Below are 25,591 nucleotides of genomic sequence, written 5' to 3' on the forward strand. Positions count from 1 at the left end.
CCTAGCGAGACTGTTCTGACCTCCTCAGTTTGAGATCACGAGCAAATCATTTCATGTGACGGATGCAGAATATTTTTATCAGTCCTTGCATCAGTAGTTTATGAAATCTTCAGATGGATCTGAGCTAAATTACAATCTATCATTTTAAACTGCAAGTAATTTAGCGACTCGCCATCGATTTAACCTGAAGTTCCATCATTATTCAGCTGAGTTTGGCTAATCCCGACAGCACGACTCCCTGAAAGTCCTCAACCTCCCCTCCAGATGAGCACTAAGGCGTACAAAAGTACATAATCACTGCTGCAAACATGGTAAATGGACTCAATTATATATAGCGCTTTTCTACCTTAGCGGCACTCAAAGCGCTTTACAGTGTCGTCTCATTCACACACACTGATGGTGGAGGCTGCCATGCAAGGCACCAACCTCCTCATCAGGAGCAATTATGGGTCCAGTATCTTGCTCAAGGACACTTCAACATGGTCACCGGGGTCGAGGATCGACGGCCACGCCCCCCACGTCATCCTTTCTTATCTGGACGTTCCAGGATGTGCAAATATTTTCAGATTTATCTCCCACAGAACCTCACATCCCAGTGTTCATTCAGGGAAGGCTCCGTATTTGAAGTTGCATATCCTGCTCATAGCTCTGCCTCAGTGTTGCGATGGCTAACGGGGTGCATGCATATTTTGATCAAATATCCGTGAAGATGCATTCTTATCTCTTAACGCATGAAAACTTTACATCCATGTCAAAATGTACCAACCCATAAATACTGATGATTTGACACAGCAGACTTGGTTGTACGCCAGGACAGGACTGGGCGCAGCTGTGGTTTTAGCCACCACATCCAAACTGTTAGTAAATTAGTGAGCTTTGATCGCTCACCCCCTACATCCTGGGTGTGGCGCTGTAGCTCAGACTCGCAGAAGCCTTGGTTTTACTCGAGACACACAGCAGCAGTCAGGAGCAAGGAGATGAAAATGGTGGTCAGACTTTGTCCACCTAGAAGACTAAATTGAGGGCTGAGAAAGTCCCAACAAGGTTGAGTATAGGAGCATTTCATGGCTGAGGCCCATCGTAACTGGGGTGATGCCTCAATTGAGACGTCTACGCACGAGCCACACTCAACAGGTTCAACCTTTATCAGAACATTTTATTCCAGGTTCAGCTTCACCTTACAGGAACTGTTAAATACAGAATTCAAACGGATGCGGAGTGCATTCCAGGACGGAGTCAAACATTCATTCAGACTGGAGAGAGGGATGGACAGGAGCGGCAAGTCAGCAGGACGGTTTACTTCTGGGCGGGCATCAAGTCGTCGATGGACTGGCCCTTCTCCAGCCTCTTCTCCATGTCCACCAGCAGCTTGATGCCGTCCACCACCATCTGCACCAGCTCCACCTCAGAGAAGCCCAGCCGGTCGGCGTTGGAGATGTCAAACACTCCACCCACAGCGGCTGTGTCCACGCCACCTGATGAATCAAAAACAAGCATTAGAACCAGGTTTACCCCACTTCTGGGACTTTCCATTACCTGGAACCTTTAGGACACTAATTGGATCAGAGTAGGATATAAAGTCCCAAGTACCGGTTCCACGCTTCTGGAGCCTCAGCCTCTTGAGCACCTCCTCAAACTTTGCGTGCTTGCTCATGTTTGGCAGCTTCACGTGGACGCCAGCACGTAGGCCAGTGCCCAGGTTGGACGGGCATGTCAGGACATAGCCCAGGTGCTCGTTCCACATGAAGGCGTGGCCTCTCTCCTTGAACAGGGTCTCGATCTAAACAGAAGCAGGTCGCTCAGGCTGATGCACATCAGATCAATACGCTACGCTTACACATGACCTGCTTATGAAGGCAGATGGTCTCCGACTGACCTTGGTGAGGCCGGTGCAGAAGCGGTTGAACACTTCCTTCATGTTGCCTCCTTTCTGCATAGAGATGACACGCAGGTGGTCCTCCTCGTTCACCCACACCAGGAAGGTCTTGTTATCGTTGTGCCTTTGAGGTCAACATCAAGTTCAGTGTGGTACATTTATCAGTGCAACTCTTTTCAACAAATGTTGCGCGTCTCACCAGATTCCTCTGGCGTCAGGCCAGTCCCGGGCCATCCCTGAGGCAAGCAGCAGAGGAGACACTGGCTTGTCAAACAGGAAGTGGTCATCAATCAGCTGCTGCTGTTCAGCTTCCGTCATGTTCTTCAGGGCGTAGTATTTCCCCTTCAGGTCTCCGCTGAGTGAGGCCAGAGCTGCCGGGATGAGACCAGTTCAGAAATGTCCGAAGCAATGCAGAGATGTGAGACACTAATGTGAGTCAGCTCCCAGCCAGGGGGCACAATGCTGCCTTGTGATGCTTGCTGTGACACCTGCCACCACTAGAGGGCCCTCGCTGCTACAGAGAGACTGCATGAATCCTGCTCAGACTTCCATCTCAGAGGCCTCACAGCTTCTGCAGCTGTCTTGGCTCCTCCAGCAGCCAACAGGAAGGTTTTAGTCCCAGCTCAGACCAATGATTCGCAACATTCCCAAACATCTTTCAAACACCAAAACGCTGCTTCACATTTGGCTCCGTGAATCTTTTGAGACTTCACGCTTGAGCTACGTGTTAACACAGCACTTCTTACTTGCAGTCTGACTCAAATTAGTGCCATCCCGTCGGTCACAGATGAACAACTTGTTACCTTCGATGGAGAGATTCTCCACGGCACGCCTCTCCCCTCGGCTACAGTGCGGTGGCAGGCAGAAGCCGCGGATGCTGCGGCCTGTCCGGACACGGGAGCTCAAAACATAGTTTGGGTCAAGGTCGTCACCTCCCTGACGAGGATAAACACATGTCAGAGTTTCTGCAGTGTGGACGTGACTAAGTGAGCAGCCAGTTGAAGGGATGGCGGCTGCAGCGATACCTTCAGGTTGCTTGAGTTGAGGTCAGTCTTGTGCTTGTCTGTGGGTTTGTATCCTCCATGTCTGTCCAGAATCACGGGGTCCAGCAGCTCTTTGAAGACCTCATATGTCTCCTCGTCGCCAGCCACGCAGCCCACTGTCATGATGAAGGGGTGGCCTGCACACAAGGTCAGCGGGGTCAGCGAGCAGCGTGTCATCAGGTCTAGACTGAGCTACTGTGCGTCTGCAGGACACCATCTATGGTGAAGCTGCCGGGCAAAGCTCGCTCTCCAACTTCCTGTCCAGTGTTAATAACTCTGCTCTGCGGTTGTTGTGTGCTGACAGATCTGGGAACTGTTCAGCTGAAGGGTGGACAGATTTTCTAAACAGTGTAGAGAGCAAAGGCACCTACCCGCGATACTGAGTCATCAGCTTGGTCTACATCCATCGCTGCAGCACGTCACCGAAAGAAAACTGATCATTTTAATAATCTGTCGTGTCAACTTTCTCAAGCGTTTCCAGATGCTTAAACATCAGGATTCAGGGCTGTTGGATTGACCAAATACAGCATTTGGAACCACAGTTCAGACTCCAGCAGACTGAGCATTTCTCATATTTCATGCGGTTTAAGTGACCGATTGGTTCCTTGTTTCACTGGGCCAGGGCCCAGGAGCGCCCTCTAGTGGACTAAAACGCTGTCAAACTGAATTTGGATTTTGCATGGAATTTTTTTTTTTTTTTAAACACACACACACACACACACACACTTTAGCTCCATAAAATCCATTTCACGTCAATTTGTGATGCTGAGTTGGGCAACATGAACACTCGTGACGTGGTCAATGTTCCGAAGCAAAAGGAGTGGGGTTACCATTTTACAGAAATATTTTACATTTGAACAAAAGTACTATTTGATGGTTCAGTGGTCTAATGAGTCAGTGGGTCTTGAGGTGGCACAGGTTGAGACCCCATGCTCATCCCCACCCTTGCATCAGGCACTGAACTTCTCCAGTCCGCCCGTCAACGCAGCAGCGGGTTATCAGCTCCTACATTCATTATGTAACTGGTCATCTTTACCATTTGCTGGGGAAGTGCATCAGGCGGATAATGGAGGCGCGCATCGAGCGGCTCAGCCGTCCGCATCAGAGCGCTGATCTCTGCCCGTGAGGCCGTGCGGGAAGTTTTAGCGTCTCCTCCCTGCTGCTGCGGCCATTTAACACTCCCCAGCGCTCGAGACGCGAGTTTACCTGGGTTGTCCACCCCGGTTTGGATGACGTCATCGAGGGTGAACCCGCTGGGTGTCTGCTTGCTCCTCAGCCGCTCGTACATGGCGGGAGTCAGGACTTTGGCCATGTGGTTGTTGTGTTTCGTCAGGTCCGGATACTCCTGCTCCGAGGAGAACTTCAGCTTCATCTGGTTGTGCGTGTTACCGAAAGGCATGGCTGCTCCCTGGCCGAGGATCGAGGGAGGAGAGACGGTCACATCTCATGAACTCATCCGTTTAAATGTTTCAATAGATAAAACCGCAGATCTGAGATGAAATGTGACGCAACCTAAACTGAAACAGGTGCACAAATGCGTGCGTGTCGTGATTTTTAAGTTACAGAACGTCTCCAGGAGCGAATCCTGCGGTAAACAATGGATGAGGCCAGGATCTCTGGAACGCCCAGATGTCATTTATTAATGTGAACGCAGCTGCTCGCTGTTTTGCAGCGGGGATTCACGTCAAAAAGTAACGGACTGACTCACCTGTTTTCGGATTTGTGGTTGACTACTACTACTACCAGGGGTAGAAACAAAGATCCCTATTTTTCCGGCCGAGGAGCTTGCAAACGTCCAGCAGCAGCGGTAACGTCCCAGCAGCTCTCCGGTCACACCGAGCAGCAGAGACGGTGATTTATAGGCGAGCATCTCTCCTCCCATTGGCCGCTATTTGTAGTCCATTCATTCCATTGGACGCGCTGATTGGGCTCCGGCGGGGACTCCAGCAGCTACATCACACCCACTATTCTCCTTTTTACTACAAAAATCCACAACTGGGACATAAAATAGCATTTATATGATCCAGCACTACAAGACTGATCTGGTTTTAATCCCAACAGTTGCTTGGTCACGTGGTTCCAGGGCTACGTTCAGTGGCATGTAATTCAGAACAGTTTGAACCACTGTACATAGAAACTGCCATATTTAAGACAGTGTTTAACATGCATGGAACGCTTCTTCTGTTTTTGGGCGATTTTTTTCTTACAGTTCAAGTTCAAGTAAAAGTTTTCTGAACGCTTCGTGAAATCAAGCAATTCTGATCAGAGAACTGTACAAGTGAACTTGATCAGAGGCGCCGACCCTTGTGATATAAATGTAGTATAAACGGCTTCTTCACAAAGTAAAAATACTTGTACTTTTACATCCTGCATGTAAGAGGATATGATTACACTCTCCTCATCACACTTACTTGACATTCAAAGCTACTTTTCTGATTCGGGGGTCTATCGAAGCTTCCACCGATGCAGCAGTTAGATCGATATATCAGCGATATGGTCCGATCATAGATACATTAATTTAAATAAATACGTTGTCCCATAAGTGCTGGATATGCAGACTCTATATAGAGAACATGAAGAGCGAGATAAACAGTAATACATCTCAAATAATCTCCCAATTTCACCACTGACACCAACAGGGCTGCTTAAGTGTTAATATGTGAGGAGAAATCAGGTAATATAATACATCGAACCACCACTGCTACAACAGCTTATTATAATAATAAAAACAATACTCATAATGGCAATAATAGACAACTATAACAGTGGATTGTTATTATTATTATTAGTAGTAGTAGTAGGAGGAGGAGGAGGAGGAGGAGTAGTAGTAGTAGTAGTAGTAGTAATAGTCGTAGTCGTAGTAGTTGTAGTAGTATTCAACGTCAGAAAACGGTCTTGTCATATTTTGAATGGACAGAATCCTCCTCAAGGCTTCAAACCTGACGGAACATCAACGTGCGTTGTCGGGGTGACAAGCGCAGATCTATAAACCATCTGCTCCGCCTCTCTCCACTCTCTCCGTCTGCTCCGGGAGTTTACGAGTTAGTCACCTGCCTCATTTTCCGGTCTGTCTTACCCAGCTTCCGGTGACAACAACACCACGTGTGCGTCGAATCAATGGGTAGCTGTCGGTGCAGGCTACATGAATATACAGTAACGTTCGGGGCAGAAATAACTCACCCGCAGTTTGTAGTCGTTTTCTATCTCAGGACCGACTGAAAACACGGTAAGTTAGTCATTGCTGACGTGCAAATAGCGAGCCAGGCGGAGACAGCTAATGTTAGCAAGCAGAGCTACATTGCACTGTTAAACTATAACACCTGTAATTCACTGATGAAGTGAACATTCACACCCTCTGGATGTCGTCTGCATGTGTCACCTTTAAGCTGTTATCCAATAACAGTGCTGCCCAACTACACGTGGGCAACGTTAGCTAGCGTTAGCTTGTTAAAGGGCTAACGTTAGCGTAGAAGTTACTCAAAGCCCGTATGTAGTCATATCTTGCTGGAGGTATGGTTCCAGATGGGCAGGGTCCATGTTTTTAACGCGACCTGTCGTATGCTGTCGATTGGAAACACTTCGTGGACACCAAGTTGAAGTTTCTCGAATGTTCAACAGCTCTTACCTCAAATATGGTTGCATCAGAACCTGAGTGTAGTGCAGCGATGCTAGCTAGGGTCCTGATGCAGGCGGAAAACTGTCCCTCTAATCCATGTAGTTGGATGTTCACTTCACCGTTTAGAGTGATGAGTGTGCAGAGTTTGAAATAAGAAGTTTTTGTGTTTTTTGTTGTTTTTTTTTTACATTCAATGCGGAAGATTGTTTCTTATGTCAGTGAAAATCAGACGTTAATTGGCCGTCCGAGGATTTGTGACGTCACAGATATTTTAGTAACTAATCCTGGCCCAAAATTCAACTGACACAAGTTTAATATGAAGCTTTGAAACTTCAGATCACACAGAGAGAGGAATAGACTTCGTAAAAATGTGTTTATTTCACCTGGAATGAGGGTGAGGGGTAGGCGGTTAACTGGTGAAATTAGCACTGTAATTTTATGAGTATTTTGTGTCAGCAACACATTATAGTGCTTTATTTTTGTATACACGTGTGGTTTGGTTATTTAATATTCATAGATTAAAGTGTAACATGGTTGCCAAGACAACAGGGGTCCAACTCTGAGGAAGGGATGAAGCTGAACCTCAAACTGCTGCTACCCATTTAAACACAATCATATGAAATAAACACACACACACACACACATGCACAACAACAAAGAGACAGTGACTGCTGGCTGCTTCCCTTTATTTCATGCCAAGACAACAAGGTCATAATAACTGCTGCCAGCAAGTCATAAACTGCTGCCAAACCCACTTTCTGTGTGTTGTAAATGTACATGAGTGGAGACTAAGTAGGTTAAGCCAATTATTGACTCGGTAACAAAGTGGTGGACTCATCCAGCATCGTTTTGAAATGATTCCAGTAATATTATCTGCAATTAGGGTGCAAAATGGTTGAAGTGGTAAAATGGTTGTGAATTTTCACCTTACATAGATTATTTTATGACATAGATCTTTGTTTGTTTGCTGTTTTGTTCAGCTTTTATTGATTTGTCTCTTGGTTTTTTGTTTTTTATGGTGAAGCTAATCATCTGCATATTTTACCAGAGTGTTACTGTTAGTAATTTCGTGCCTTGTTTACACAGATGAAAACCCAGGCATCCTATTGCACGTACACTGCGGTTATTATCACCTGTGTAGTACTAATAAACCATAACCAGTGATTAAGCTGCTCATAACTATTATTTCTGTCGATAAGTTGTGATAAAGTTTTGAACTGCAGCTGCGTGAGAGACATATGTTTACCACATGTAAAGACCAGCGCTCACAGAAACATCACTAAGACCAGAGAACCTAAACACCCTGTAATTTGAAAATCCATCCATTTTCTTCCGCTTATCCTGTTAAGGGTCGCTGGGGGTGGAGCCTATCCCAGCGGATACGGGCGAGAGGCGGGGTTCCCCCTGGACAGGTCACCAGTCCATGGCAGGGCCAACACATAGAGACAGACAACCATTCACACTCACAGCCACACCTACGGTCAATTTAGAGTCTGGATTAACCTGGTCCCTCTTGATGTCTTTGGACTGTGGAGGAAGCTGGAGTACCAGAGAGAACCCACACAGGAACAGGGAGAACATGCAGACTCCACAGAGAAAGACCCCGTGCTCCAGCCGGGGCTCCACCCACAACCTTCTTGCTGTGAGGCCACAGTGCTGACCACTGCTCCACCGTGCCACCTGTAATTTGAAAATGAAAGAGTAAAACATTATCTTCCTTCCAGAGTTCAGTGGAACACTTGCACATATTAAATCCTTGGCATTATCTGGGATTCAGATCAGCCACGTGTCTGGCTGTCAGCATCTATTATTTAATGAAGTTTCCATTCTCGAGCCCTAGAATGAGCCTTCAAATAGTCTTTTTTTTTTTTGCCTGGCAAATTCTGCAAAATGCACCGATGGCCATGAATCATGCTGGGGAAGCTGGAACCAGACAGGGGTCTGGTTTTTGAGGGGTAAATTGATAAATGACTTGTCTTATACTTGAGTTTCACAAGGGCTGCAGACTAATTTCCCTATTAATAATATATGCCTCAGTGCAGTTGACTGTGAGTACTGGAAACACAACCCTGATCATGGCACAGCGTGCTTCAAAATCTACCATCTATTTAAATGGTAAAAAACACCAAATGTTGACATTTTTGCGATCACAAAGACATGAAGAGTCGACTTGATGTCCCCTAAAATGGGGACGTTTCTTGCTCTGAAACATCTCCATTCATCAAAGCAGTGACCACCAAACCTCTAGAGTTTACAAATATCAAACAAAAGGTTTGCGAAGACCTGCATCGAGATTTATTTATTTCTTAACTAGATCCAAGATATTGAATGTGAAGTTGGTTGTGTTCATTCATGATTCCTGCCTCCTGCAGAGTGACCCAGCATGAGTTTTGTGGAGTACTCCGACTTCATTCAGGACGGCGATGTCGCCATTGTGTACCTGAGCCACGACTCCATGATGCCAGTGAAGGTGCAGCAGGGTGCCCAGACGCAGACACGCTACGGCGTCATTCGCCACTCAACGGACCTGATTGGTCAGCGCTATGGGTCAAAGGTCACGTGCAGCAAAGGTGGCTGGGTCCACGTACTTCACCCTACACCTGAGCTGTGGACGGTCAGCCTGCCGCACCGCACGCAGATTCTCTACACCACCGACATCGCCACCATCACCATGATGCTTGAGCTGAAGCCGGGGTCCATCGTCTGTGAGTCAGGTGAGACTTGCTTCTTATTCAAAACAAAAGAATTCAAACCGCCTCACAATCATGTAGTTAAGCGTTTCTATGAAACTAGATTAATTCTGGACGCTGAGAGCTTACAAGATAGGAGAAAGGCAGACATAAAGAATGGAGCTCTGATTATGTGATCTTTTGCAAAAGAGTCATGTTCCTTTTACTTGGTTTATTTGCAATGATTAATCATTAGGGATAGGGATGGGAATTGGTAAGATTTTTCCGATTCCATTTCTGATTCTTCCCAATGATTCCATTCTTTATCGATTCTCATTTGGGGGGAAAAAAGAGAACAAACAGGTCTGTTAGCATAAACTTTGTTTAGTTAGGAAATAGCATGACCTCACAAAGCCAATAGTGAGGTCTTAAGAGGCCCACAGCCTGGGGCTCCTCGATGGGGTGCCAGGGGGTCCCCAGAAAAAATAATTTGTTTGAAAATAAATATAAACTAATAATAATAATGAAATAAATATTCTTCTGTAGAAATTAACAAAATACAACATAAATGAATCTGTGGCAATTATACAATGATGTCCGGTAACATGTTGTGCAGCAGAGGACGTGCTAACGTTGCCATGGCTGCTGGGTTGAGATTCACTTGCACATCCATCAGGGAATCATTTGCAAAACTGGTAAATGATTCTAATTAGGGAAGTAATTTGGAACGGTGTGCATGAATAAAAATGATTAAAAAAAAAAAAAAACAGGTGAGGGGCAAGTAAGTAGCCTAAATTACTTAAGAGTACAAACAAGGAACAGCGTGATGTTAGCTTAGTTGCTAACAGCAGCTGCAACAAGCTAGCAGCAAAAATGTCTCTGACTCACAGTCAGAATGTTTCACAATTGAAGTCTCACCCAGTAATAAAGAATTGATTTGTTTCTTTTCAAGGTAAAATCACTGCACTGGAAGCGATTTTGTTGGCATTTGTCTTGAACATTTTGAGTAAGATATTTTGGAACTCTGTTGGGGGGAGGTTACTTTCGGTTACTTCTACTGTTGATGAGGAGCGACACGTGGTTGCGTCGTATCATCGTATTGTCACCTCACAGTCCAGCATTGGTCTTTGGGGGGGGGGGGGGCGGGGGGTAGTTGTAGCAGGTGCAGCACTCTCCCACTCACTTGCTTCTGGCATGGAGCTCATTGATGCAGCAATGATCCGCATGCTGGAACCTGCTTGATGTGCATTAATTATATAAAATATACAGTAAATAATTAGCTTTAAACCTTCAGCCAGCCAGCAGGGTGATGTCTACATCCAAGGTGACTCCTGTGTGAGTTCTGTTCACTGATTCTGTGTCCTGACTGAGAACAGCCAACAAAGCTATCACCTCTAATCTGCTCATGTTTATACAGCGCAGTAACACAATGTCAATGACTTCCCTACACAGGACAGCACAGACTTAAAATTCTTATATCGCTCTATCAGACTGAGGACTATGAGTCATCACGGGCAGACGTATAACAGCCATGTGACTTGTTAACTATTATATATCTTATAAAATGCTACATTGAGGAAGTAATTTATCAAACCAAACCTCTGTTACTCTGGAATCAGACATGATGACACTTGCAGACTAGGACATAAATAGGACGTTGTTGTCTCTATCTGTCTCTGTTTATGCAAGACAGTATCAGTTTCTTCCATTTCTGTCATTTCACTTGAAGAACAGAAGTAGGCTACTCGTCTGAGGGTGAGTTCTGATGATGACCATCAGATGACCAGAGGTCATCAGAACTCACGCTAGCATCACAAATCACTTGTCTGTGTTAGTAACCATGAACATTTAAGTTTATGTTCTCGGCCTCATTTTGATGTGAAGATTCTACACACACTGGGGATGGGCAAGGAATCAATTTGATCAATACATTAGAATTTGTACTTAACGTTGATTTGCTTTAATGAAAATCCATTTTCTCTTCAACATCCTCCACCAAAGCTCCCTGTTGGGCTCCCGTAGTTCAGAGCGCTGAAATATTTGGCCAGGGGTTAAAAGACGCTCGGAGCTCCTGGAATCTTGCTGAGGACCGACTCACCTGTATGACTACAGACAGCAGCACAGACCTGATCAAAGCTCTGAGGGCAGTAGGAGACCCAGCCTTCAGTGCATTTGAGCGCACACACACACACACACACCTCCAGTGTGCACTTGACGGTTCATAGAGTGAGCAACTGAAATTTATGTGAAATCACAAAGTGAAGTTGTCTCTTTCCTCTTTACTGCGGGTCTGTAGTCACTCTGTCAATGAATGCACAGCCAGCAGTTGCATGAGCAAACACATCAGCGACTGTCAGTGTTTGGTTTTAAGACTGTTAAGTTTGTGGTGTCGATGTCAACGTGTTTGTATGGTCGGCCAATGGCAGGGAGTGGAATCTGAGGTTGGCGACCACGGGTGAGGTGTCGGTGACTGTAGGTTGAGTCAGTAGGTTGGGTGTGTTCATGTGAACTTTGGAGTCGGGTGCATCCCTGCTGCAGACACGTGGTTTTACAGGTCGAAGCGTTTGGAACAGAGCCTCCATTCTGTCTGCATTAAAGCGTCATACACAGTCGGTGCCGTACTTTCCTGACTGGGCATCGGTGCCTCGTGTGATGACTCAGGCGGTTTCCTCCTGAATCTATCCATCACCTCGAGGACCCCTGCAATCTCCACCCACACGCACGCACACACACACACAGTTCCAGTTGAGTGCAGTCAATAACATGACCCGGGCTGTCAGCAGTAAAACATGATGAAGCACTGCAGCGCATACACAAGCAGCCCCTCCCATCCCCCCTCCCTGCCTCTGGACTGCAGAAGCACACCACCATCTTATAGATTGCAATTAAGCAAATGGAAATGGAAGATGGAGCTGAATGCAAAGCAGCATAGGGGAGGTGGAAAGAAGACAAAATGTAATGGCGAACAAATACTGCATTGCATAATCCCTAAATCTTCTTATCCCATGATGTCGTCCAGCTGGGGCTCAGTGGATGAAACATCTGGCTGAATCTCAAAGGTGTGAGTGGGAGGAGTGAGATCAGGCAGCAGAGATGACAAAGCCTTCAAAGTATCACCAGTAATAGAGCGGGAGCAGAGAAGCATCTTTATAAAGTCAGCTGATTTTTCTACCAATAAGTGGTTGCCTCGTGTCTTATCCCGCTAATCGCGCTGAGGATTTAGCGAATTAAAAGTGTGTTTTCAAAGCTCTGACATTGAGAATTGACTTTTCGGTGAAAATGGGAGGATCTGGTGTCCATCAGATACAATTTTGAATCAATCAAATCAACAATAGCTGCATATTCACAGACTCGGGAGGACGATAGAAGCGTTGTAGGTTTGGTTTTTAACGCTGGAAAGGTTTTGCGGAAAACTTCTACTGTGATTTTGTTGTTGTTGTTTTTTTTAAGGGTCTGCTGTCATTCTGTTAATGTTGGGTGCACACTACAGTATAATTTGGCTGATCTGGGGTCTGCTTCACCCCTCCTGATAGTCACAGGGATGTTCCTTATTTAAGGCTGATCTGAAGAGAGATTATCTGGGAGGGCTTTACCGTCATAATGGTCCTGTTCTCGACTGGATCGCAGTCTGCTGAACTGTCATCATAGATGTTTACAGCTGGAAAATGCTTCGGTGCCACTCAGAGCGAGCTGACTGGAAACGTCACCACCAGATGTTGTGTACTTTGTGTGCGTAACCTAAGGTTGTAGCAGCATCCAGCACTGGTTCCCTCCGAGACCAACAATAAATCTTCCTTTCCTGCTCACCGTCAGCTGGCACTTCCAAATGTATCAGCTACACTCTCTCTCTACAGCTGCTGCTTCATCCAAATTTATTCGGTTTTTCTCTAAAACTCATTGCGAACTCAAGGACAGACCGTCATATTGTCTGCTGAAGCTGCTTTTGTCCACGTGCGTTTGTCCGTGTGGACCTGCGTCTCGACTGAATCGTCTGTCGTGTCCCTTACAATAAAATGTGAATTGGTGTAGAATTTGCAGCTCCAACTGAGGTCTCCCGCGTTTGCTAAACCAGTCAAGATTTGAGATCAGGCATTTGTAGTTGTAATCATGATAAAGAACAATTATTCCAAATAGTTTGACATCTTGTGACTCAATTACCATCCTGTGAAAACCTCCCACTGTTAAACCCCCCCAGCACTTGACCACTTTATTCTACTCAGCCATAATCTTTTGAAATCTTTCTGGATCAGGATTGGTTTTCTCAATTGTTCCTCTGACAAACACCTCAATTCACGTTGGTCTGTAGTTGCTAGTGATGTCACCTGTCATTCCACCTTGATAGTTTGCCAGTAGTACACAGTGTTGCCGCAGTAAATCAGGTATTTTACAAACTACTGCTATAATGGTGAAGCTGTTTCTCTAGTTGTTGTTTTTTTTTAACCATTTCCTATCAAAAATGCAGTTGTGTTGACAAAAAGAATCAGTTGGCCGCCGAGTCGCTTGACAACAGTCTTCAGGGGTTTACTGCCTTGCTGAAGCACACAGAGACGTGAGTGGGTTAACTGTGACTGGACACGGCTCCCATAATGGACTAGTTTAACCGTCTGACCCTTTGGCCTGGTTTTGCTTCCTACTCAGGCCGCTGCTGTCTTGTATGTGATAGAGGAACAGAAAACGGGGTTGTCCGACAGTTCAGCCAACAGACTCGCGCTGAACCTCGCCCCCCCCCCCCTCCCCCTCCATGTTTTCATCCTCTGCTGTAACTGTTTCCTCTCGAACAGTAGCTTCCCACTGACTCCCCGTCCTGTTCCGTGAGCAGTTTAGAGATGTTGTTGAGTCACAAGTGCATCCGAGCAAAGCTGTTGCTGTTAGCTGTTGTTGATTCAAAGGCAACTCCTTTGATCACACATGTACATACGCGTAACTGTTGAGGGGCAGAACATTTCTCTGCCTGCAATAAAGAGACGGCTCCTGTTGCTCTTGCCGCAAGTCCAATCATGAGATGTCTCCTCTTCGTTTCATGGAGCAATCCCACCAGCACCGCTGAGACTTAATCCAAAGCAGTGCCCTTTTTTTTCTGTCTTTCTAATCTGCTAATTGGATGTTTCCACCACTAGAACTTTTCTGTGGACTCAATAATCTGTCAAGGAAATCAGGATAAACTGGCATCACATTTGGAAACCAGAATTCTGAAGCAGAAGTAAGAATGTATGGTAACGGTACCATTTTATCACAATATATTGCGATTCAATATTTAGACTGGGAGCTGGAATATCAATACAGCATTATGGGGGAAAACTGCAGTATTTTACTGTATCATTTTTATTGCGCAGTCCTATTCTGTATGTTCTGTAGGACACGCGTCCTCATCCAGGCCCTCCACTCAACCACTGGCCCCACCATGCTGGAGGTAGGCACGCCGAGGCGCTACCTGGGCGTCTCATCAGAGCATCGTCACTCTATTCTGACGCCCCCGCAAGAGTTCCAGCGCATGATGATTCAGAAACTAATGCAGCTTGTTCCACATCTCGTATTACATTTTTCATTCCCTTTTTTCCTTCTGTTAATGTGTCTGACGTGATGATTCCAGGAAGCATCTGTGCTCCCCTGATGTACAGCATCAGATTGTAGTTCTAGTTTATTGCCGTCTAGGGCCTGTGGACCAGGAGTGAACCGAGTGATCTGTGGGAGAAGGATCATTAGTGGGCCTGTTTAATCTTTCTCTCCTTCTCTATGAGACGTTTTTATTCGCATATTTCTGCTGACAGTCCTTCAAGCGTGAAGATAAGAAGCTGTCTTTATTCGAACTAAAAGCTTATCTGTGAGTTGCCTTCAATGTTGGACAGCCTTCTTTTGTTTATTCAATAAATTCAACTTGTCTATATTCCTACAACTGTAAATATCCTGTTTACAGCTGCTTTATCTGCGGCAGCGTGAGGTTTTAGCCGGTCAAAGTGCTTCTTCAGGGTAAACACTGGCTTCTTTGTTGCCACGCTAACAAAGGCGGTGGTGATGTAATGTCAGGAGAAGAAGGGGGGGGGGGGGGCAGCGGATGGGATCTGCTGGCCTCTGGCTGCGATGCTCCATTACCCCCTGACACGCCATAACTGCGAGTCACATGACTGGTGTTTCTCTCCCTCCTGTAAAATCACACACACACTTCACTCCTCTCCGACTGCACATTAGCAGGCATTGTCTCATCCAGCAGAGCTCCGCACCGCCGCCTCGAGCCCACTCAGAAATGCAGCGTCCACTTATCAACCGATGAGGGGAGACACTCGGTGTGAAAATGTGGGTGTGTGTCGTAGTAGCAGCTGTGAGCTCTTTGTTCGGACTGTAACGGCATGGAAACGAGCGCTGAGCGTTGCGTCAGACACGACCCAACTTTTACAAAATGACACGCTTTCATGTCTGGAGTGGACATAAACTCACAATTTCAGCTGAAATGTGTCTTGTGTTTCACAGACGTTTCGACCATTCAGTGACTTTTAGGTGTCAATTTAGAATTTGTTGGATGTTTAGTTTTTTGTTTTGTATTATTTTTTTGCAGTGTTGGACAAAACAAGCCATCAATCAATGATTAAATTTAAACAAGATAATTATTGTTAGTTTAAAATATATATATATATATATATATTATTTTTTTTTTTTTTACAATAATATATTTATTATAGGCAGCAGTGGTGCAGTGGTCAGCACCGTCGTCTCACAGCAAGAAGGTTCCAGGTTCGAGCCCCGGCTCTGTCACAGGATCTTTCTGTGTGGAGTCTGCATGTTCTCCCTGTTCCTGCTGGGTTCTCTCTGGTACTCCAGCTTCCTCCACAGTCCAAAGACATCAAGAGGGACCAGGTTAATCCAGACTCTAAATTGACTGTAGGCGTGGCTGGGAGAGCCAATGGTTGTCTGTCTCTATGTGTTGGTCCTGCCATGAACTGGTGACCTGTCTAGGGTGAACCCCGCCTCTCACCTGAGAATCAATCAACTCTCAGATTCCATTTTGATTTAATTCATTCATTGAACAAAGATAGATCATCTCTACGTGCCCAAGCAACATCAGTTGTCCATCTCTGTGCAGTTTTAGCTCAGGATGACTGTAACAGTTAGCTTGGTAGCTTGGTAAGGGTAGGATTCAGTTGGACAGGATCATTGTGATTCTGATGTGAATGAATGTATTTATGCATTTAATTTTTGCACATCCCTAATGAAATTGTTGCTGCACCTTCAGTATTTCACTGCGTTAACTTGCTGGTCAACAAATATTCAATATTCAGATGGGAGATCGAGAAAATCCTAATTGGGCGCCAATACTGAAGTTATTCACAGATGGGATTTCGGAATGATTGTGCGAATCGACATACGGATACTATATTCCATTCCGTAGTTTGTGATGGAATATAGTATGAGACGTCTCACCAAGCTGTACATACAGATCAATTAAATTGGCATTGGATACTCTGAAATTTAGGGGCGGCGTGGCTCAGAGGTGGAGTGGCCATCTAGCAACTGAAGTGTCGCTGGTTCCATCCTCACTTCCCCCGGTGACCATGTCCAAGTGTCCTTGAGCACGACACTGAGCCCCTAATTGCTCCTGATGGCCCTGTGATGGACTGGCGACCCGTCCAGGGTGAACCCCGCCTCTCACCCAATGTCAGCTTGTTATAGGCTGTTATATACCTTTTTTTGTGCGGTTTGATTTAGAACCTCATGATGGAACCTTGAACATAATGGCAACACCATCAGTCATACAATGACTGCATTCATGAGCTTCAGTATAGAATTTGATATCAGCAGGTGTGTATCGGATCAGAACTGAAAACGTGGATATGAGGCGTGTCCTCTTGAAACAAAACCAGACCCCCAGGGCGACATTTGTCTTTTTCATTTTTTTTTTTCTTTGGAATGTTCATGTGATTTCATCACCTTCATCCTCCCTGTGGTCTGGGTGTTTCAGGTACAGGCAGCGGCTCGCTCTCCCACGCCATACTGCGGACCATCGCCCCCACAGGTCACCTCCACACTGTGGAGTTTCACCAGCAGCGGGCGGAAAAGGTGGCGGAGGAGTTTAAGGAGCACCGCGTGGATCACTTGGTCACTGTCAGGAACCAGGACGTGTGCAAGGAAGGGTTCGGTGTGACTGGGGTGGCAGACGCAGTCTTCCTTGACATCCCCAGCCCCTGGGAGGCGGTGAGACACGCCAAAACTGCAATGAAGAAGCAAGGTAAGGGGTGTGTGGTCTCGTTTAACTGTGCCGGTCCCACAGCGAGGAGCCCCTGACATCCATGAGGTCTGACCGGCTTTGTGGGGCCATGCTGGAGTCCGCAGGTTGCAACAGCTCTTGTCAGGTTGGCACCTGAGGTTTTGTCCCTGCCAGCCTGTACACATCAGGGTTTGTTACTGCGGAGAACTCAGACTCTGGTTACTGCTTTTAAAATGTAAAACTTTATAATGAATTAGTTTTGTCTATGAAGAAAAAGCAGATAAAAACTATGCCTATAATCACTGATTATTGTGTGTAGAAAGGAATTCTGTAAAAGGTTTTTCACATTTATTAACACGATTATAAAGGCTTCAAGAAGAAACATTGACAGTTACGCTTGTCTGCTGGATACGTCTAACCACTGGATCAGTGTGTGAAATGTCTAACCACTGGATCAGTGTGTGAAATTGGTTGATCTGAAATAATTTCCTTTTGCAAATGTTAACCTGCCACTTTTCTTTTTGATAAGCGGAATTAGATAATTTGATACAGTTATTTGTTAGTGTTTTGTGCCTCCTTGCCAGTGACAGCTGGAGGCGACATGTTTTGTGGGTTCTCCGCCTCTTTGACCCATTTTTTTCTGACTTGTGTTAGAACGTAACAGCAATCAGAAGAAATATCACCATAAAATACATTAAACTTCTCCTTTTGCAACACGTTAACATCAGAAGAGAATGATTGAGGCCCTGTGTGTGTGTGTGTGTGTGTGTGTGTGTGTGTGTGTGTGTGTGTGCGCGTGCGTGCGTGCGTGCGTGCGTGTGTGTACGTGCGTGCGTGCGTGTGTGTGTGTGTGTACGTGTGTGGCCTGGCCTGGGGGAGAATCACCACCACATGATGTTGAGTTCTCTATGATTCCAGCTAGCAGCAGCAACATGACTGTGACTGAGCACATTTTAAAATACCAGCAAATTAGTTTCCACCCGTCTCCAGACGCATCGTAGCTGTTCTGTTCCGGTCCTCCTCAACTTGCCCTCTCAAATATGTGTGTTAGTTCTGTTTGTTCCTGGTCACAGAACAAATCAGTGAGCCAGAAAGCATCCAAGGGTTTCTCTGTCAACCAGGAGCTCCTGCATGCCCGGGCAGGTCGCTGCTTCACTGAGGTGTTTACCAATAGATTAAGACGATAAATCTGTAGTTGCAGGGAAAGTTACCGGTAACAATGAGGGTGTGAAGGAACTTTTTGGGGAAGTGAACCTGTTGTCCATCATCCTCAGAGCCGGATAAGAAGATATAGCCTTCTTCTCTCCTCTCTGCTGCATCAGAGAGCTGAGACCCTCGGAGTAGGCAAGACAGAGTCCTGCGAACCTGCACACCATTATGCTAAGCTAACCAGCAATCAGCTAGTGAGTGATTGACAGGTGGCTCACTAAACAGCCGATCAAAGCAGCTTTATGTCCAGGAACAGAGCGCAGGAACTAGGAGACGCCACAGGTCTCATGGCAGCTGGAAGCAGACAGATCAATAAGAAGAAGAAGCACTGAGACATTGAACAAAATTATGTTTAAGCGTAAAATTGTTGTGCGTACAGTAATTTAAATCATTCATGTAAGAGCAGCGTGATTCCAAAATCCCCCAATATGAAGAGGAATGCAGGAGCAGGGAGGATGCTGCTGTGCTACTCACCCACCTCCCTGAATCCCTTTTATGGAGGCGCTGCTAGATATTTCTTTCTCTCTCTCTTTCTCACATGCGCGCGCACACACACACACACACACACACACACGCACACGTACCGATACGGATAAATAGAGTGCAGTCAGATTGCAGAAGCAGTCCCATGACCATACAGGGTTATACTGCAGGGCCAGAGCTGCTGGATCTTCCTCCATAAGGAAAGTCTCGATTTACTCTTCAGACTGGTTGTTTTCTCCAGAGAGCTGCAGACAAACTCCGTGGGTTTACATTCAGAGCTGCTGCTCAACTCTAGTTACGGCCCCACAAGGTTAATTCAAACGGACGACTGCAGTCCCAGTGTACGTGAAACAGGGTAGAATCCATGTGTTCACCAGAGTCTCTGGAATGGGAGCTGGTAGTTTCCACCTTTTCATCTGGTTGTATACACATTTTTTGTTCCAGTTCAGCTTTTCTGTCACATACTGAACAACAGATTTAAATTCAGAGGCTGTCAAAGAAAATCAAACAAGTGCTTCAGCTGAGAAACCGTAAAGTTCGTCTCCTTGTCTGTCCAGAAGTGCCTTGTTTTCGTTGTGGTTTGTCCCGCCATGATGACGCCTCCATTGAATATACGCTGTTGACGTCTGAGTTTAACACAGCAGCAGGACCCAGGGAACGTGCAGTATATCCCCAGCTTTGGACTGATTGGGATTGAAGTGTATACTTACCAAAGTCAATCCCAATGGCATGATCTAGGTGTGTTGGTCGGACCCTATAAGGTATAGTTTGGGTTGGATTCACGTCGATGCATGCATTGACACAAGGGATCATCTGTTTGTAACATCATGCTAAATCATGTCAGGACTCTACAGCTTGGCCAAGACACACAGAAACAACCCAGAGGTGCAGTGAACTACTCGCCCAGTCCAAAATCTCCCAGTTAATCAATGTACCAGAGAGACAAACTGTGGACAGCTGGGGGAAGATGCTTCACCCACAAGCTAAATTCATCACTTCGTTCATTTTTCAGACTTCTCAAACTGGAGGAACAGCGGCTGAGAGCTGCCCTGCTGAAGTGGACAGAATGTAAAAGAGAGGCTGGTTAAATATTCCTCTCTTTCTCCTTGTTGTAATTCTTCTAATGTTCTGGCCAGCGGCCCAGTGCTGCACTCTGTGAAAGATGCTGACAGAGACACCCCCCCCCCCCCCAACACGGAGACTCATGGGTCTAAAGTGCAAGCCAAAATCAAACATGCCCCAAACACTGATAACCTTGAGCCTGGGAATCATAATTTCATGCATGTGCAGATGCTGGTGGCGTTGGTGGATATGTGAGGCTATTAATAACTACTAGAGACGCCCTTGTATAATCATCAACTCGACCCTTCCATGTGTGCACGTCCAGGTTGCTAGGAGACCATCGAGTTGTGTGTACGGCTGTCCCGAGGGAGAACACTGGTGCTGTTAGCCAAAGGAACGTCCGTCATCTCAAACATTCCGAATTCTCCTGTAATACTTCACAACAATGGACTCTTCTACAGCAACGCCCGTTTGTTCTGTGGAATTACTCTGCAGTGTGTGTGTGTGTGTGTGTGTGTGTGTGTGTGTGTGTGTGTGTGTGTGTGTGTGTGTGTGTGTGTGTTGATCTTTTCAGGATGTAAAAGCCAAATGTCAGATCGCCTCTCTTTCCCTTCCAGCTTCGAAGAAACAGCAACATGATTCTTCCCCTTCAGTAGTGAAATTGAACGTGTTAATTGCTCCACCAGTAGGGGGCAGAGGTTGTGACACGCAGTCACAATGGCAGTCAGTTTTAGTCATAAAGGAAGAACTACTTTAAAAGTCAGAACACTCTGGCTTTGGGTTGCAAGAAGTCATTCCAGTGCTTTGACATTGTTTCTAATTGGTGGTCAGCAGTGGGACAGAATGTTCTCTACGTTTATGGATTCACACCTCCACTCTCTACCCTCACCTGCTGGGTGTACAGACCTGGACACAGGTCATGGATCCTACCCTTTTTTATGAAGCGTTGCCTCAGATTGTAAACTTATTTACGCGTGGCGCAGCTTCCAGTGTTGTCCTGGAACAAGAATAAGAATGTCACTCCAGCAACACTTGGAACAGAAGTTGATTAGGCGCTTCTACAACGCGTCTCGGGTCCCATTTGCATCCACACTACTGGGATGTAGCACCAGTGTGTCAAACGCCGGCTCCATACCAGACGCGGCTGCATCCCGATGGTTAGAAACAACACAAGTATCGTACGTGTTTATCTGCATACTGGGCGGAGAAGTTAGATCCGATCACAAGCGGTCACTTGAGACACATGTTGCTGCCAAGTCTACAGAGCCTAAGTTCATTAACTCGGCCCTCCCCAGCTGCGAGTCACATTCTTTACTCTTCAGGTCAGCCGGTGAAAGTTTTCTTGGCCGGCGGCTCGGCCGCCCGCCGAGATCACAGCTTGGCTTCATTTAGAGATGAGGGGCCGAGCCTGGCAGGTGACACTACAGCCCGGAACCCAGCGGGTCTCAGGCCAGCTTGGTTACAGAACAAATATGCTTTGAGAGTTGGAAAAAAAACAAATAACTAATAGTAAGAATACCATCTTTCCCCAGAGGGACTTTATTTCTTCAAGTTCATATTATATTTAGAAACCCTCTGTTCAGTTTGTCTTCGATCATCGTCCACCTCTAAGAAGAGAGAAATTCCCATCTTTAAGATCGAACTGAAAGAAGTTTTTTTTGTCTCTGATTATAAATGAAAGTAGCAGGAATGCACGTTAAAGCCTCCTCAGGTCTCCTCCTCCTGACCTCAGAAAGCAGTTCTTCAGTTTGAGTCGTCTTGTTGACTGGGAGCGATACTGTGTTTGATAATGTGAATTTATTGCCTGTATAGTCAGCCTCGTAAATATGCTGTTAGTAGGAACAGCTTTGCTCTGAAGGTGTGTATGTGCTGGTCGTGATGTGTGTTTCTACAACACCGAGATGTCTGTGTGTCCTCTGTGAATCTTGAACATCAGACATGACGATAAACACATCGACCTGCCCAAGTCGGGAATATGGTGGCGTGGCACCTCACCGTCTGGAGACAGGTAGAGGGAGCACCATGTCTGCGCGGCCATTTTGATGGTGATATTGTGGAATCTGTGTTAATTTGTCTGATCCTGCTGTTTTGTGAAACCCTCACATTGATCTTAACTGGTCTGAAAGGAAAAACTCATTACATGATCGTCATACGTGAGATGAACATGTGTGACGCTTGTATGTTTGTCACTTATCATAGTCGTAAATGCTTCAGTGGAGACCTGACATCCCTTCTAGGATTTGTTGCCTTCTAGTTAAGATGGATTGAGCATGTTAGCTGACACCTTGTTCCCTCTCTCCCTAGGAGGTCGGGTGTGCTCCTTCTCCCCGTGTATCGAGCAGGTCCAGAGGACGTGCGAGGCGCTGGCGGATCAGGGCTTCGAGGAGATCAGCACCCTGGAGGTGCTGCTTAGAGTCCACGACGTGCGAACCGTCTCTCTGCCGCTGCCTGACTTCGGCCCCGACCCTTCTGCTCAGCCTGACGCCCAAGAGCAGGTGCCTCCCTCCTCGGCCCCCAACCACGCCGCCATCACCTTGAAGACCACCACACCACCCAGGGAAATACCAGGCCACACGGGGTACCTGACCTTTGCTACGAAACCCAGAACCCAGACTCCATGAATCTCCTTCTTTACCTTCATCTGCACCAGCGCTCTAGTTTCACACTCACACACACGAGCAGGAGTGAAACCCAGCGAGTGCACCAGGTGGCTCCTGGTGCTGCCTGGCACTGCAGCACCACCAGGATTTACTGTGTGATGTTACATAATTTAGTCCTCTGACACTTGGCACTGGATTGTTGCTTGCATCAAGCGAGAGTGAAAATCAAATCGACAGCAGTTTCATTTGAGAGGAACATATTTAAGTCAGCTGCCTCCCCTTTTACGAAAATTACTTTTAATCAAGGCTGTGTTTCTTTTGGAGGGAGGCAAATCATACTTTGGCATTTTTCTATTCAATTAAAAACAATAAAAAATGTTTTAAAAAAATGTTCCTGTTATCGTCTTTCACAGCACCAACAAGCTGCAAAAAGGTAGGTTCTGTAGAGGTCAAAGGTTTAATCCTGTCGTTTGACCTTTGTGAAGCTCGACCTCCTGATCTCTCTGCTGTCTTTAGAGGGAATAACGCCACAGCAGAAAAGGTCAAAAAAATACTAAATAAATAACCACAAATGGGAAACAATCAACTGATCTGTAGTATAGTTACTCTCAGACTGAAGTACCATCGACACCAAAGCATAGATTTAAATCATTGCAGAATTTAGCATGACTGTGATTACAAATACCCTTAGTTATATATAGGAGTGCTGAATAAGCATTTTCTTAGCATAATTAATCATTTATTATCACTCTGTGACCTTCAATGTAAAGCGGGAAAACACCCCCCCCCCTCCAGGTTTTCCACCCATCTTTGTTGGAACCTGTTAAGTTAGCATGACTGGCATTAGTAAATGATTACTAGACACACACCTTAACTAACAGTTAACTAAGAATGAACTAACAGTTATCAAGGTACCCTTGGGATGAGGATTTTCCGTTAAATCAGTAGTACTAATATTCAGTTGGACACGTCTGAAGGGTGCACTGGAGCCCATCTGTCTCCATCCATATTAACGCGCGTTCGATGCTCCCTGCTGTTTCCGTCCCTTCACACCAAAAAAGGCAGAGAAGCTGCTGCTGCTCGAGGAGCCGCAGGCCAGCAGCTGCACCTCACATTCAATAACCGACCTGCATCAGCTGGAGGATTTCCATTCTGACATCCCTCAGAAAGGAATCCACCGCTGTATGAGTGTCCTAATGTTCAGTCGTTAATGGCTCCGAAATCTCATTTTTTACTGTTGAGGATTTATTTTCAGTCATATCTGGTCAACTCGGATGTTGTTCTGGGTTTTAACACCTGACTGCCGCTGCCGCTCTTAGTCAAAGCCTCCTGCTCCATTTAGAGCCCGCTGCTGTGTGTCGGAGACAGAGCAGGCTGGTTAATAGTAATCCTGAGCTTACGCTGGTTTATAAAAAGCTCTGCGGTTTTTTTAGTCACCAGTGTATTGACGGGTCCATGCATGTGAGGGAGTTTGACCGAGTGGCTGAGAGAGAACCTCTGGGCCAGAGTGAGCTCCTGCTCCAGTCTGCTGTCAATATTTCTGCTGGGGTTCAATGGAAACATGGCACTAAATCAAGAGTCAACCCTGTTGAAGGCTAGTCAGCTCAACTGGCCTTTTGTGGCATTAAAGTCAAAGAAATTGTCCTTTTTGTACTTAAAGGACATTGCAGTCGTCTAATTTTTCTGCTGGAGTAAATTCTGTGATGAATACGTAGCAGAGCAGCACAGGACTGAGTCCCAAAACCTGGAAATAAACTGGCATTGTTGATCGTATGGTTCGCTCGTCTGAGCCTGTGGCTTTTTGGTTGGATTCCTAAAAACAAAAAAGGTGTGTGGTTCACAATAGCTGAGGATAAATTTAAAAGGTTTTCTTCGATGGCATTAACTACCACACTGGTGAATTTACATACTTTAATTTTCTTAAAAATAATATAAGTTGCTTAACAAGACTATCAGGTTGGTTGAGAACATCAAGCATCACCACAGAGAAGAAGCATGACTCTGGTTGCGGTGGTGAAGTCCTGTGGCTCGGGTGTCGTTCCTTCATAGCGTAACGTTAGCGTTGTACCTCTAGCAACTGCATTTACACATTTTTCATTTCTCTTGCTGCACCAAATGTGTAAGACTCATAAACTCGTTTGTGACAGTTTATTTTGTGCAGCAATCTGACTGTCAAGGGAGCCCACAGTGAGGCTAACTTCTGCTAGCCCAGTCAGTTCTGTGGTGCTCCACACCAGAGTTGCTGAATGAAAGCTGCACTAGTGTGAGCTAAGAGCAGAAGCAGCAGCAGGCTGCTCCGGCGGTTCTAATCTGCCCATCCGAGGCTGAAAATAGGAGCTCTGAGCTGCTGGAAATCCCAACGCTTAATCAGCTTGTCTTCTGCCCTTCTGAGCCCCGTGCTGATACCCAGCAAACAACCAGAGCTGAAATCACGGCGTCAGAGAGTGTGGAGGGCGAGCACGAGCCGGGACGGCACACGACGACAACACCAAGGCGTGAGGGTGTGTCAGGCCGCCACGCTTGTGTTTGAGGACGGGGTTGAGCTCTTAACTGGGGTCTGTGTTTGTAAGATTGAAATAGGTTTCACTGGTAGCTGAGCTAATCATCCTGGTGCTAAGAGGGCAGGGTTAGCCGGTGGGAGGAGGCATGCAAAACACTCATGTACTTGTGAAAAAATCAATTCATGAAGTTTGTATTTAGGTGAAAGAACTGAAGTGATTTTGTCTGTACATTTGGTGAGAGTTTGGTTTCAACACAAACTGACCAAGCATCACTGATCTGACCCTCACTATTGACTTGTATTTTTATACATTTCTTCTATTGTTAAAATGTGTTT

The 25,591-nt window shown here is 46.0% G+C and overlaps 2 protein-coding genes across 2 annotated transcripts; one reads left to right on the forward strand and one right to left on the reverse strand.

Annotated features, from left to right (window-relative positions):
• Positions 1-1,135: 1,135 nt before the first annotated feature.
• ckba (creatine kinase, brain a) lies at positions 1,136-6,687 on the reverse strand. Its single transcript, XM_086183527.1, has 9 exons — positions 6,545-6,687; positions 4,628-4,914; positions 4,126-4,327; positions 2,902-3,056; positions 2,680-2,812; positions 2,076-2,247; positions 1,877-2,000; positions 1,591-1,780; positions 1,136-1,475 (listed from the first exon to the last, which is right to left on the reverse strand). Exons 2-9 carry the CDS (start codon positions 4,799-4,801, stop codon positions 1,297-1,299), a joined length of 1,329 nt encoding a protein of 442 aa, XP_086039653.1. The 5' UTR covers positions 4,802-4,914; positions 6,545-6,687; the 3' UTR covers positions 1,136-1,296.
• On the forward strand, positions 5,925-23,256 carry trmt61a (tRNA methyltransferase 61A). The gene is made up of 4 exons (XM_086183529.1): positions 5,925-6,145; positions 8,908-9,249; positions 17,156-17,422; positions 22,460-23,256. Exons 2-4 carry the CDS (start codon positions 8,919-8,921, stop codon positions 22,774-22,776), a joined length of 915 nt encoding a protein of 304 aa, XP_086039655.1. The 5' UTR covers positions 5,925-6,145; positions 8,908-8,918; the 3' UTR covers positions 22,777-23,256.
• Positions 23,257-25,591: the final 2,335 nt, after the last annotated feature.

The sequence above is a fragment of the Aulostomus chinensis genome, chromosome 17 (assembly GCF_037954235.1).
Source record: "Aulostomus chinensis isolate RoL2024-O1b breed Wild chromosome 17, RoL_Achi_v1.0, whole genome shotgun sequence".
In the NCBI taxonomy this organism is placed as follows: Eukaryota; Metazoa; Chordata; class Actinopteri; order Syngnathiformes; family Aulostomidae; genus Aulostomus; species Aulostomus chinensis.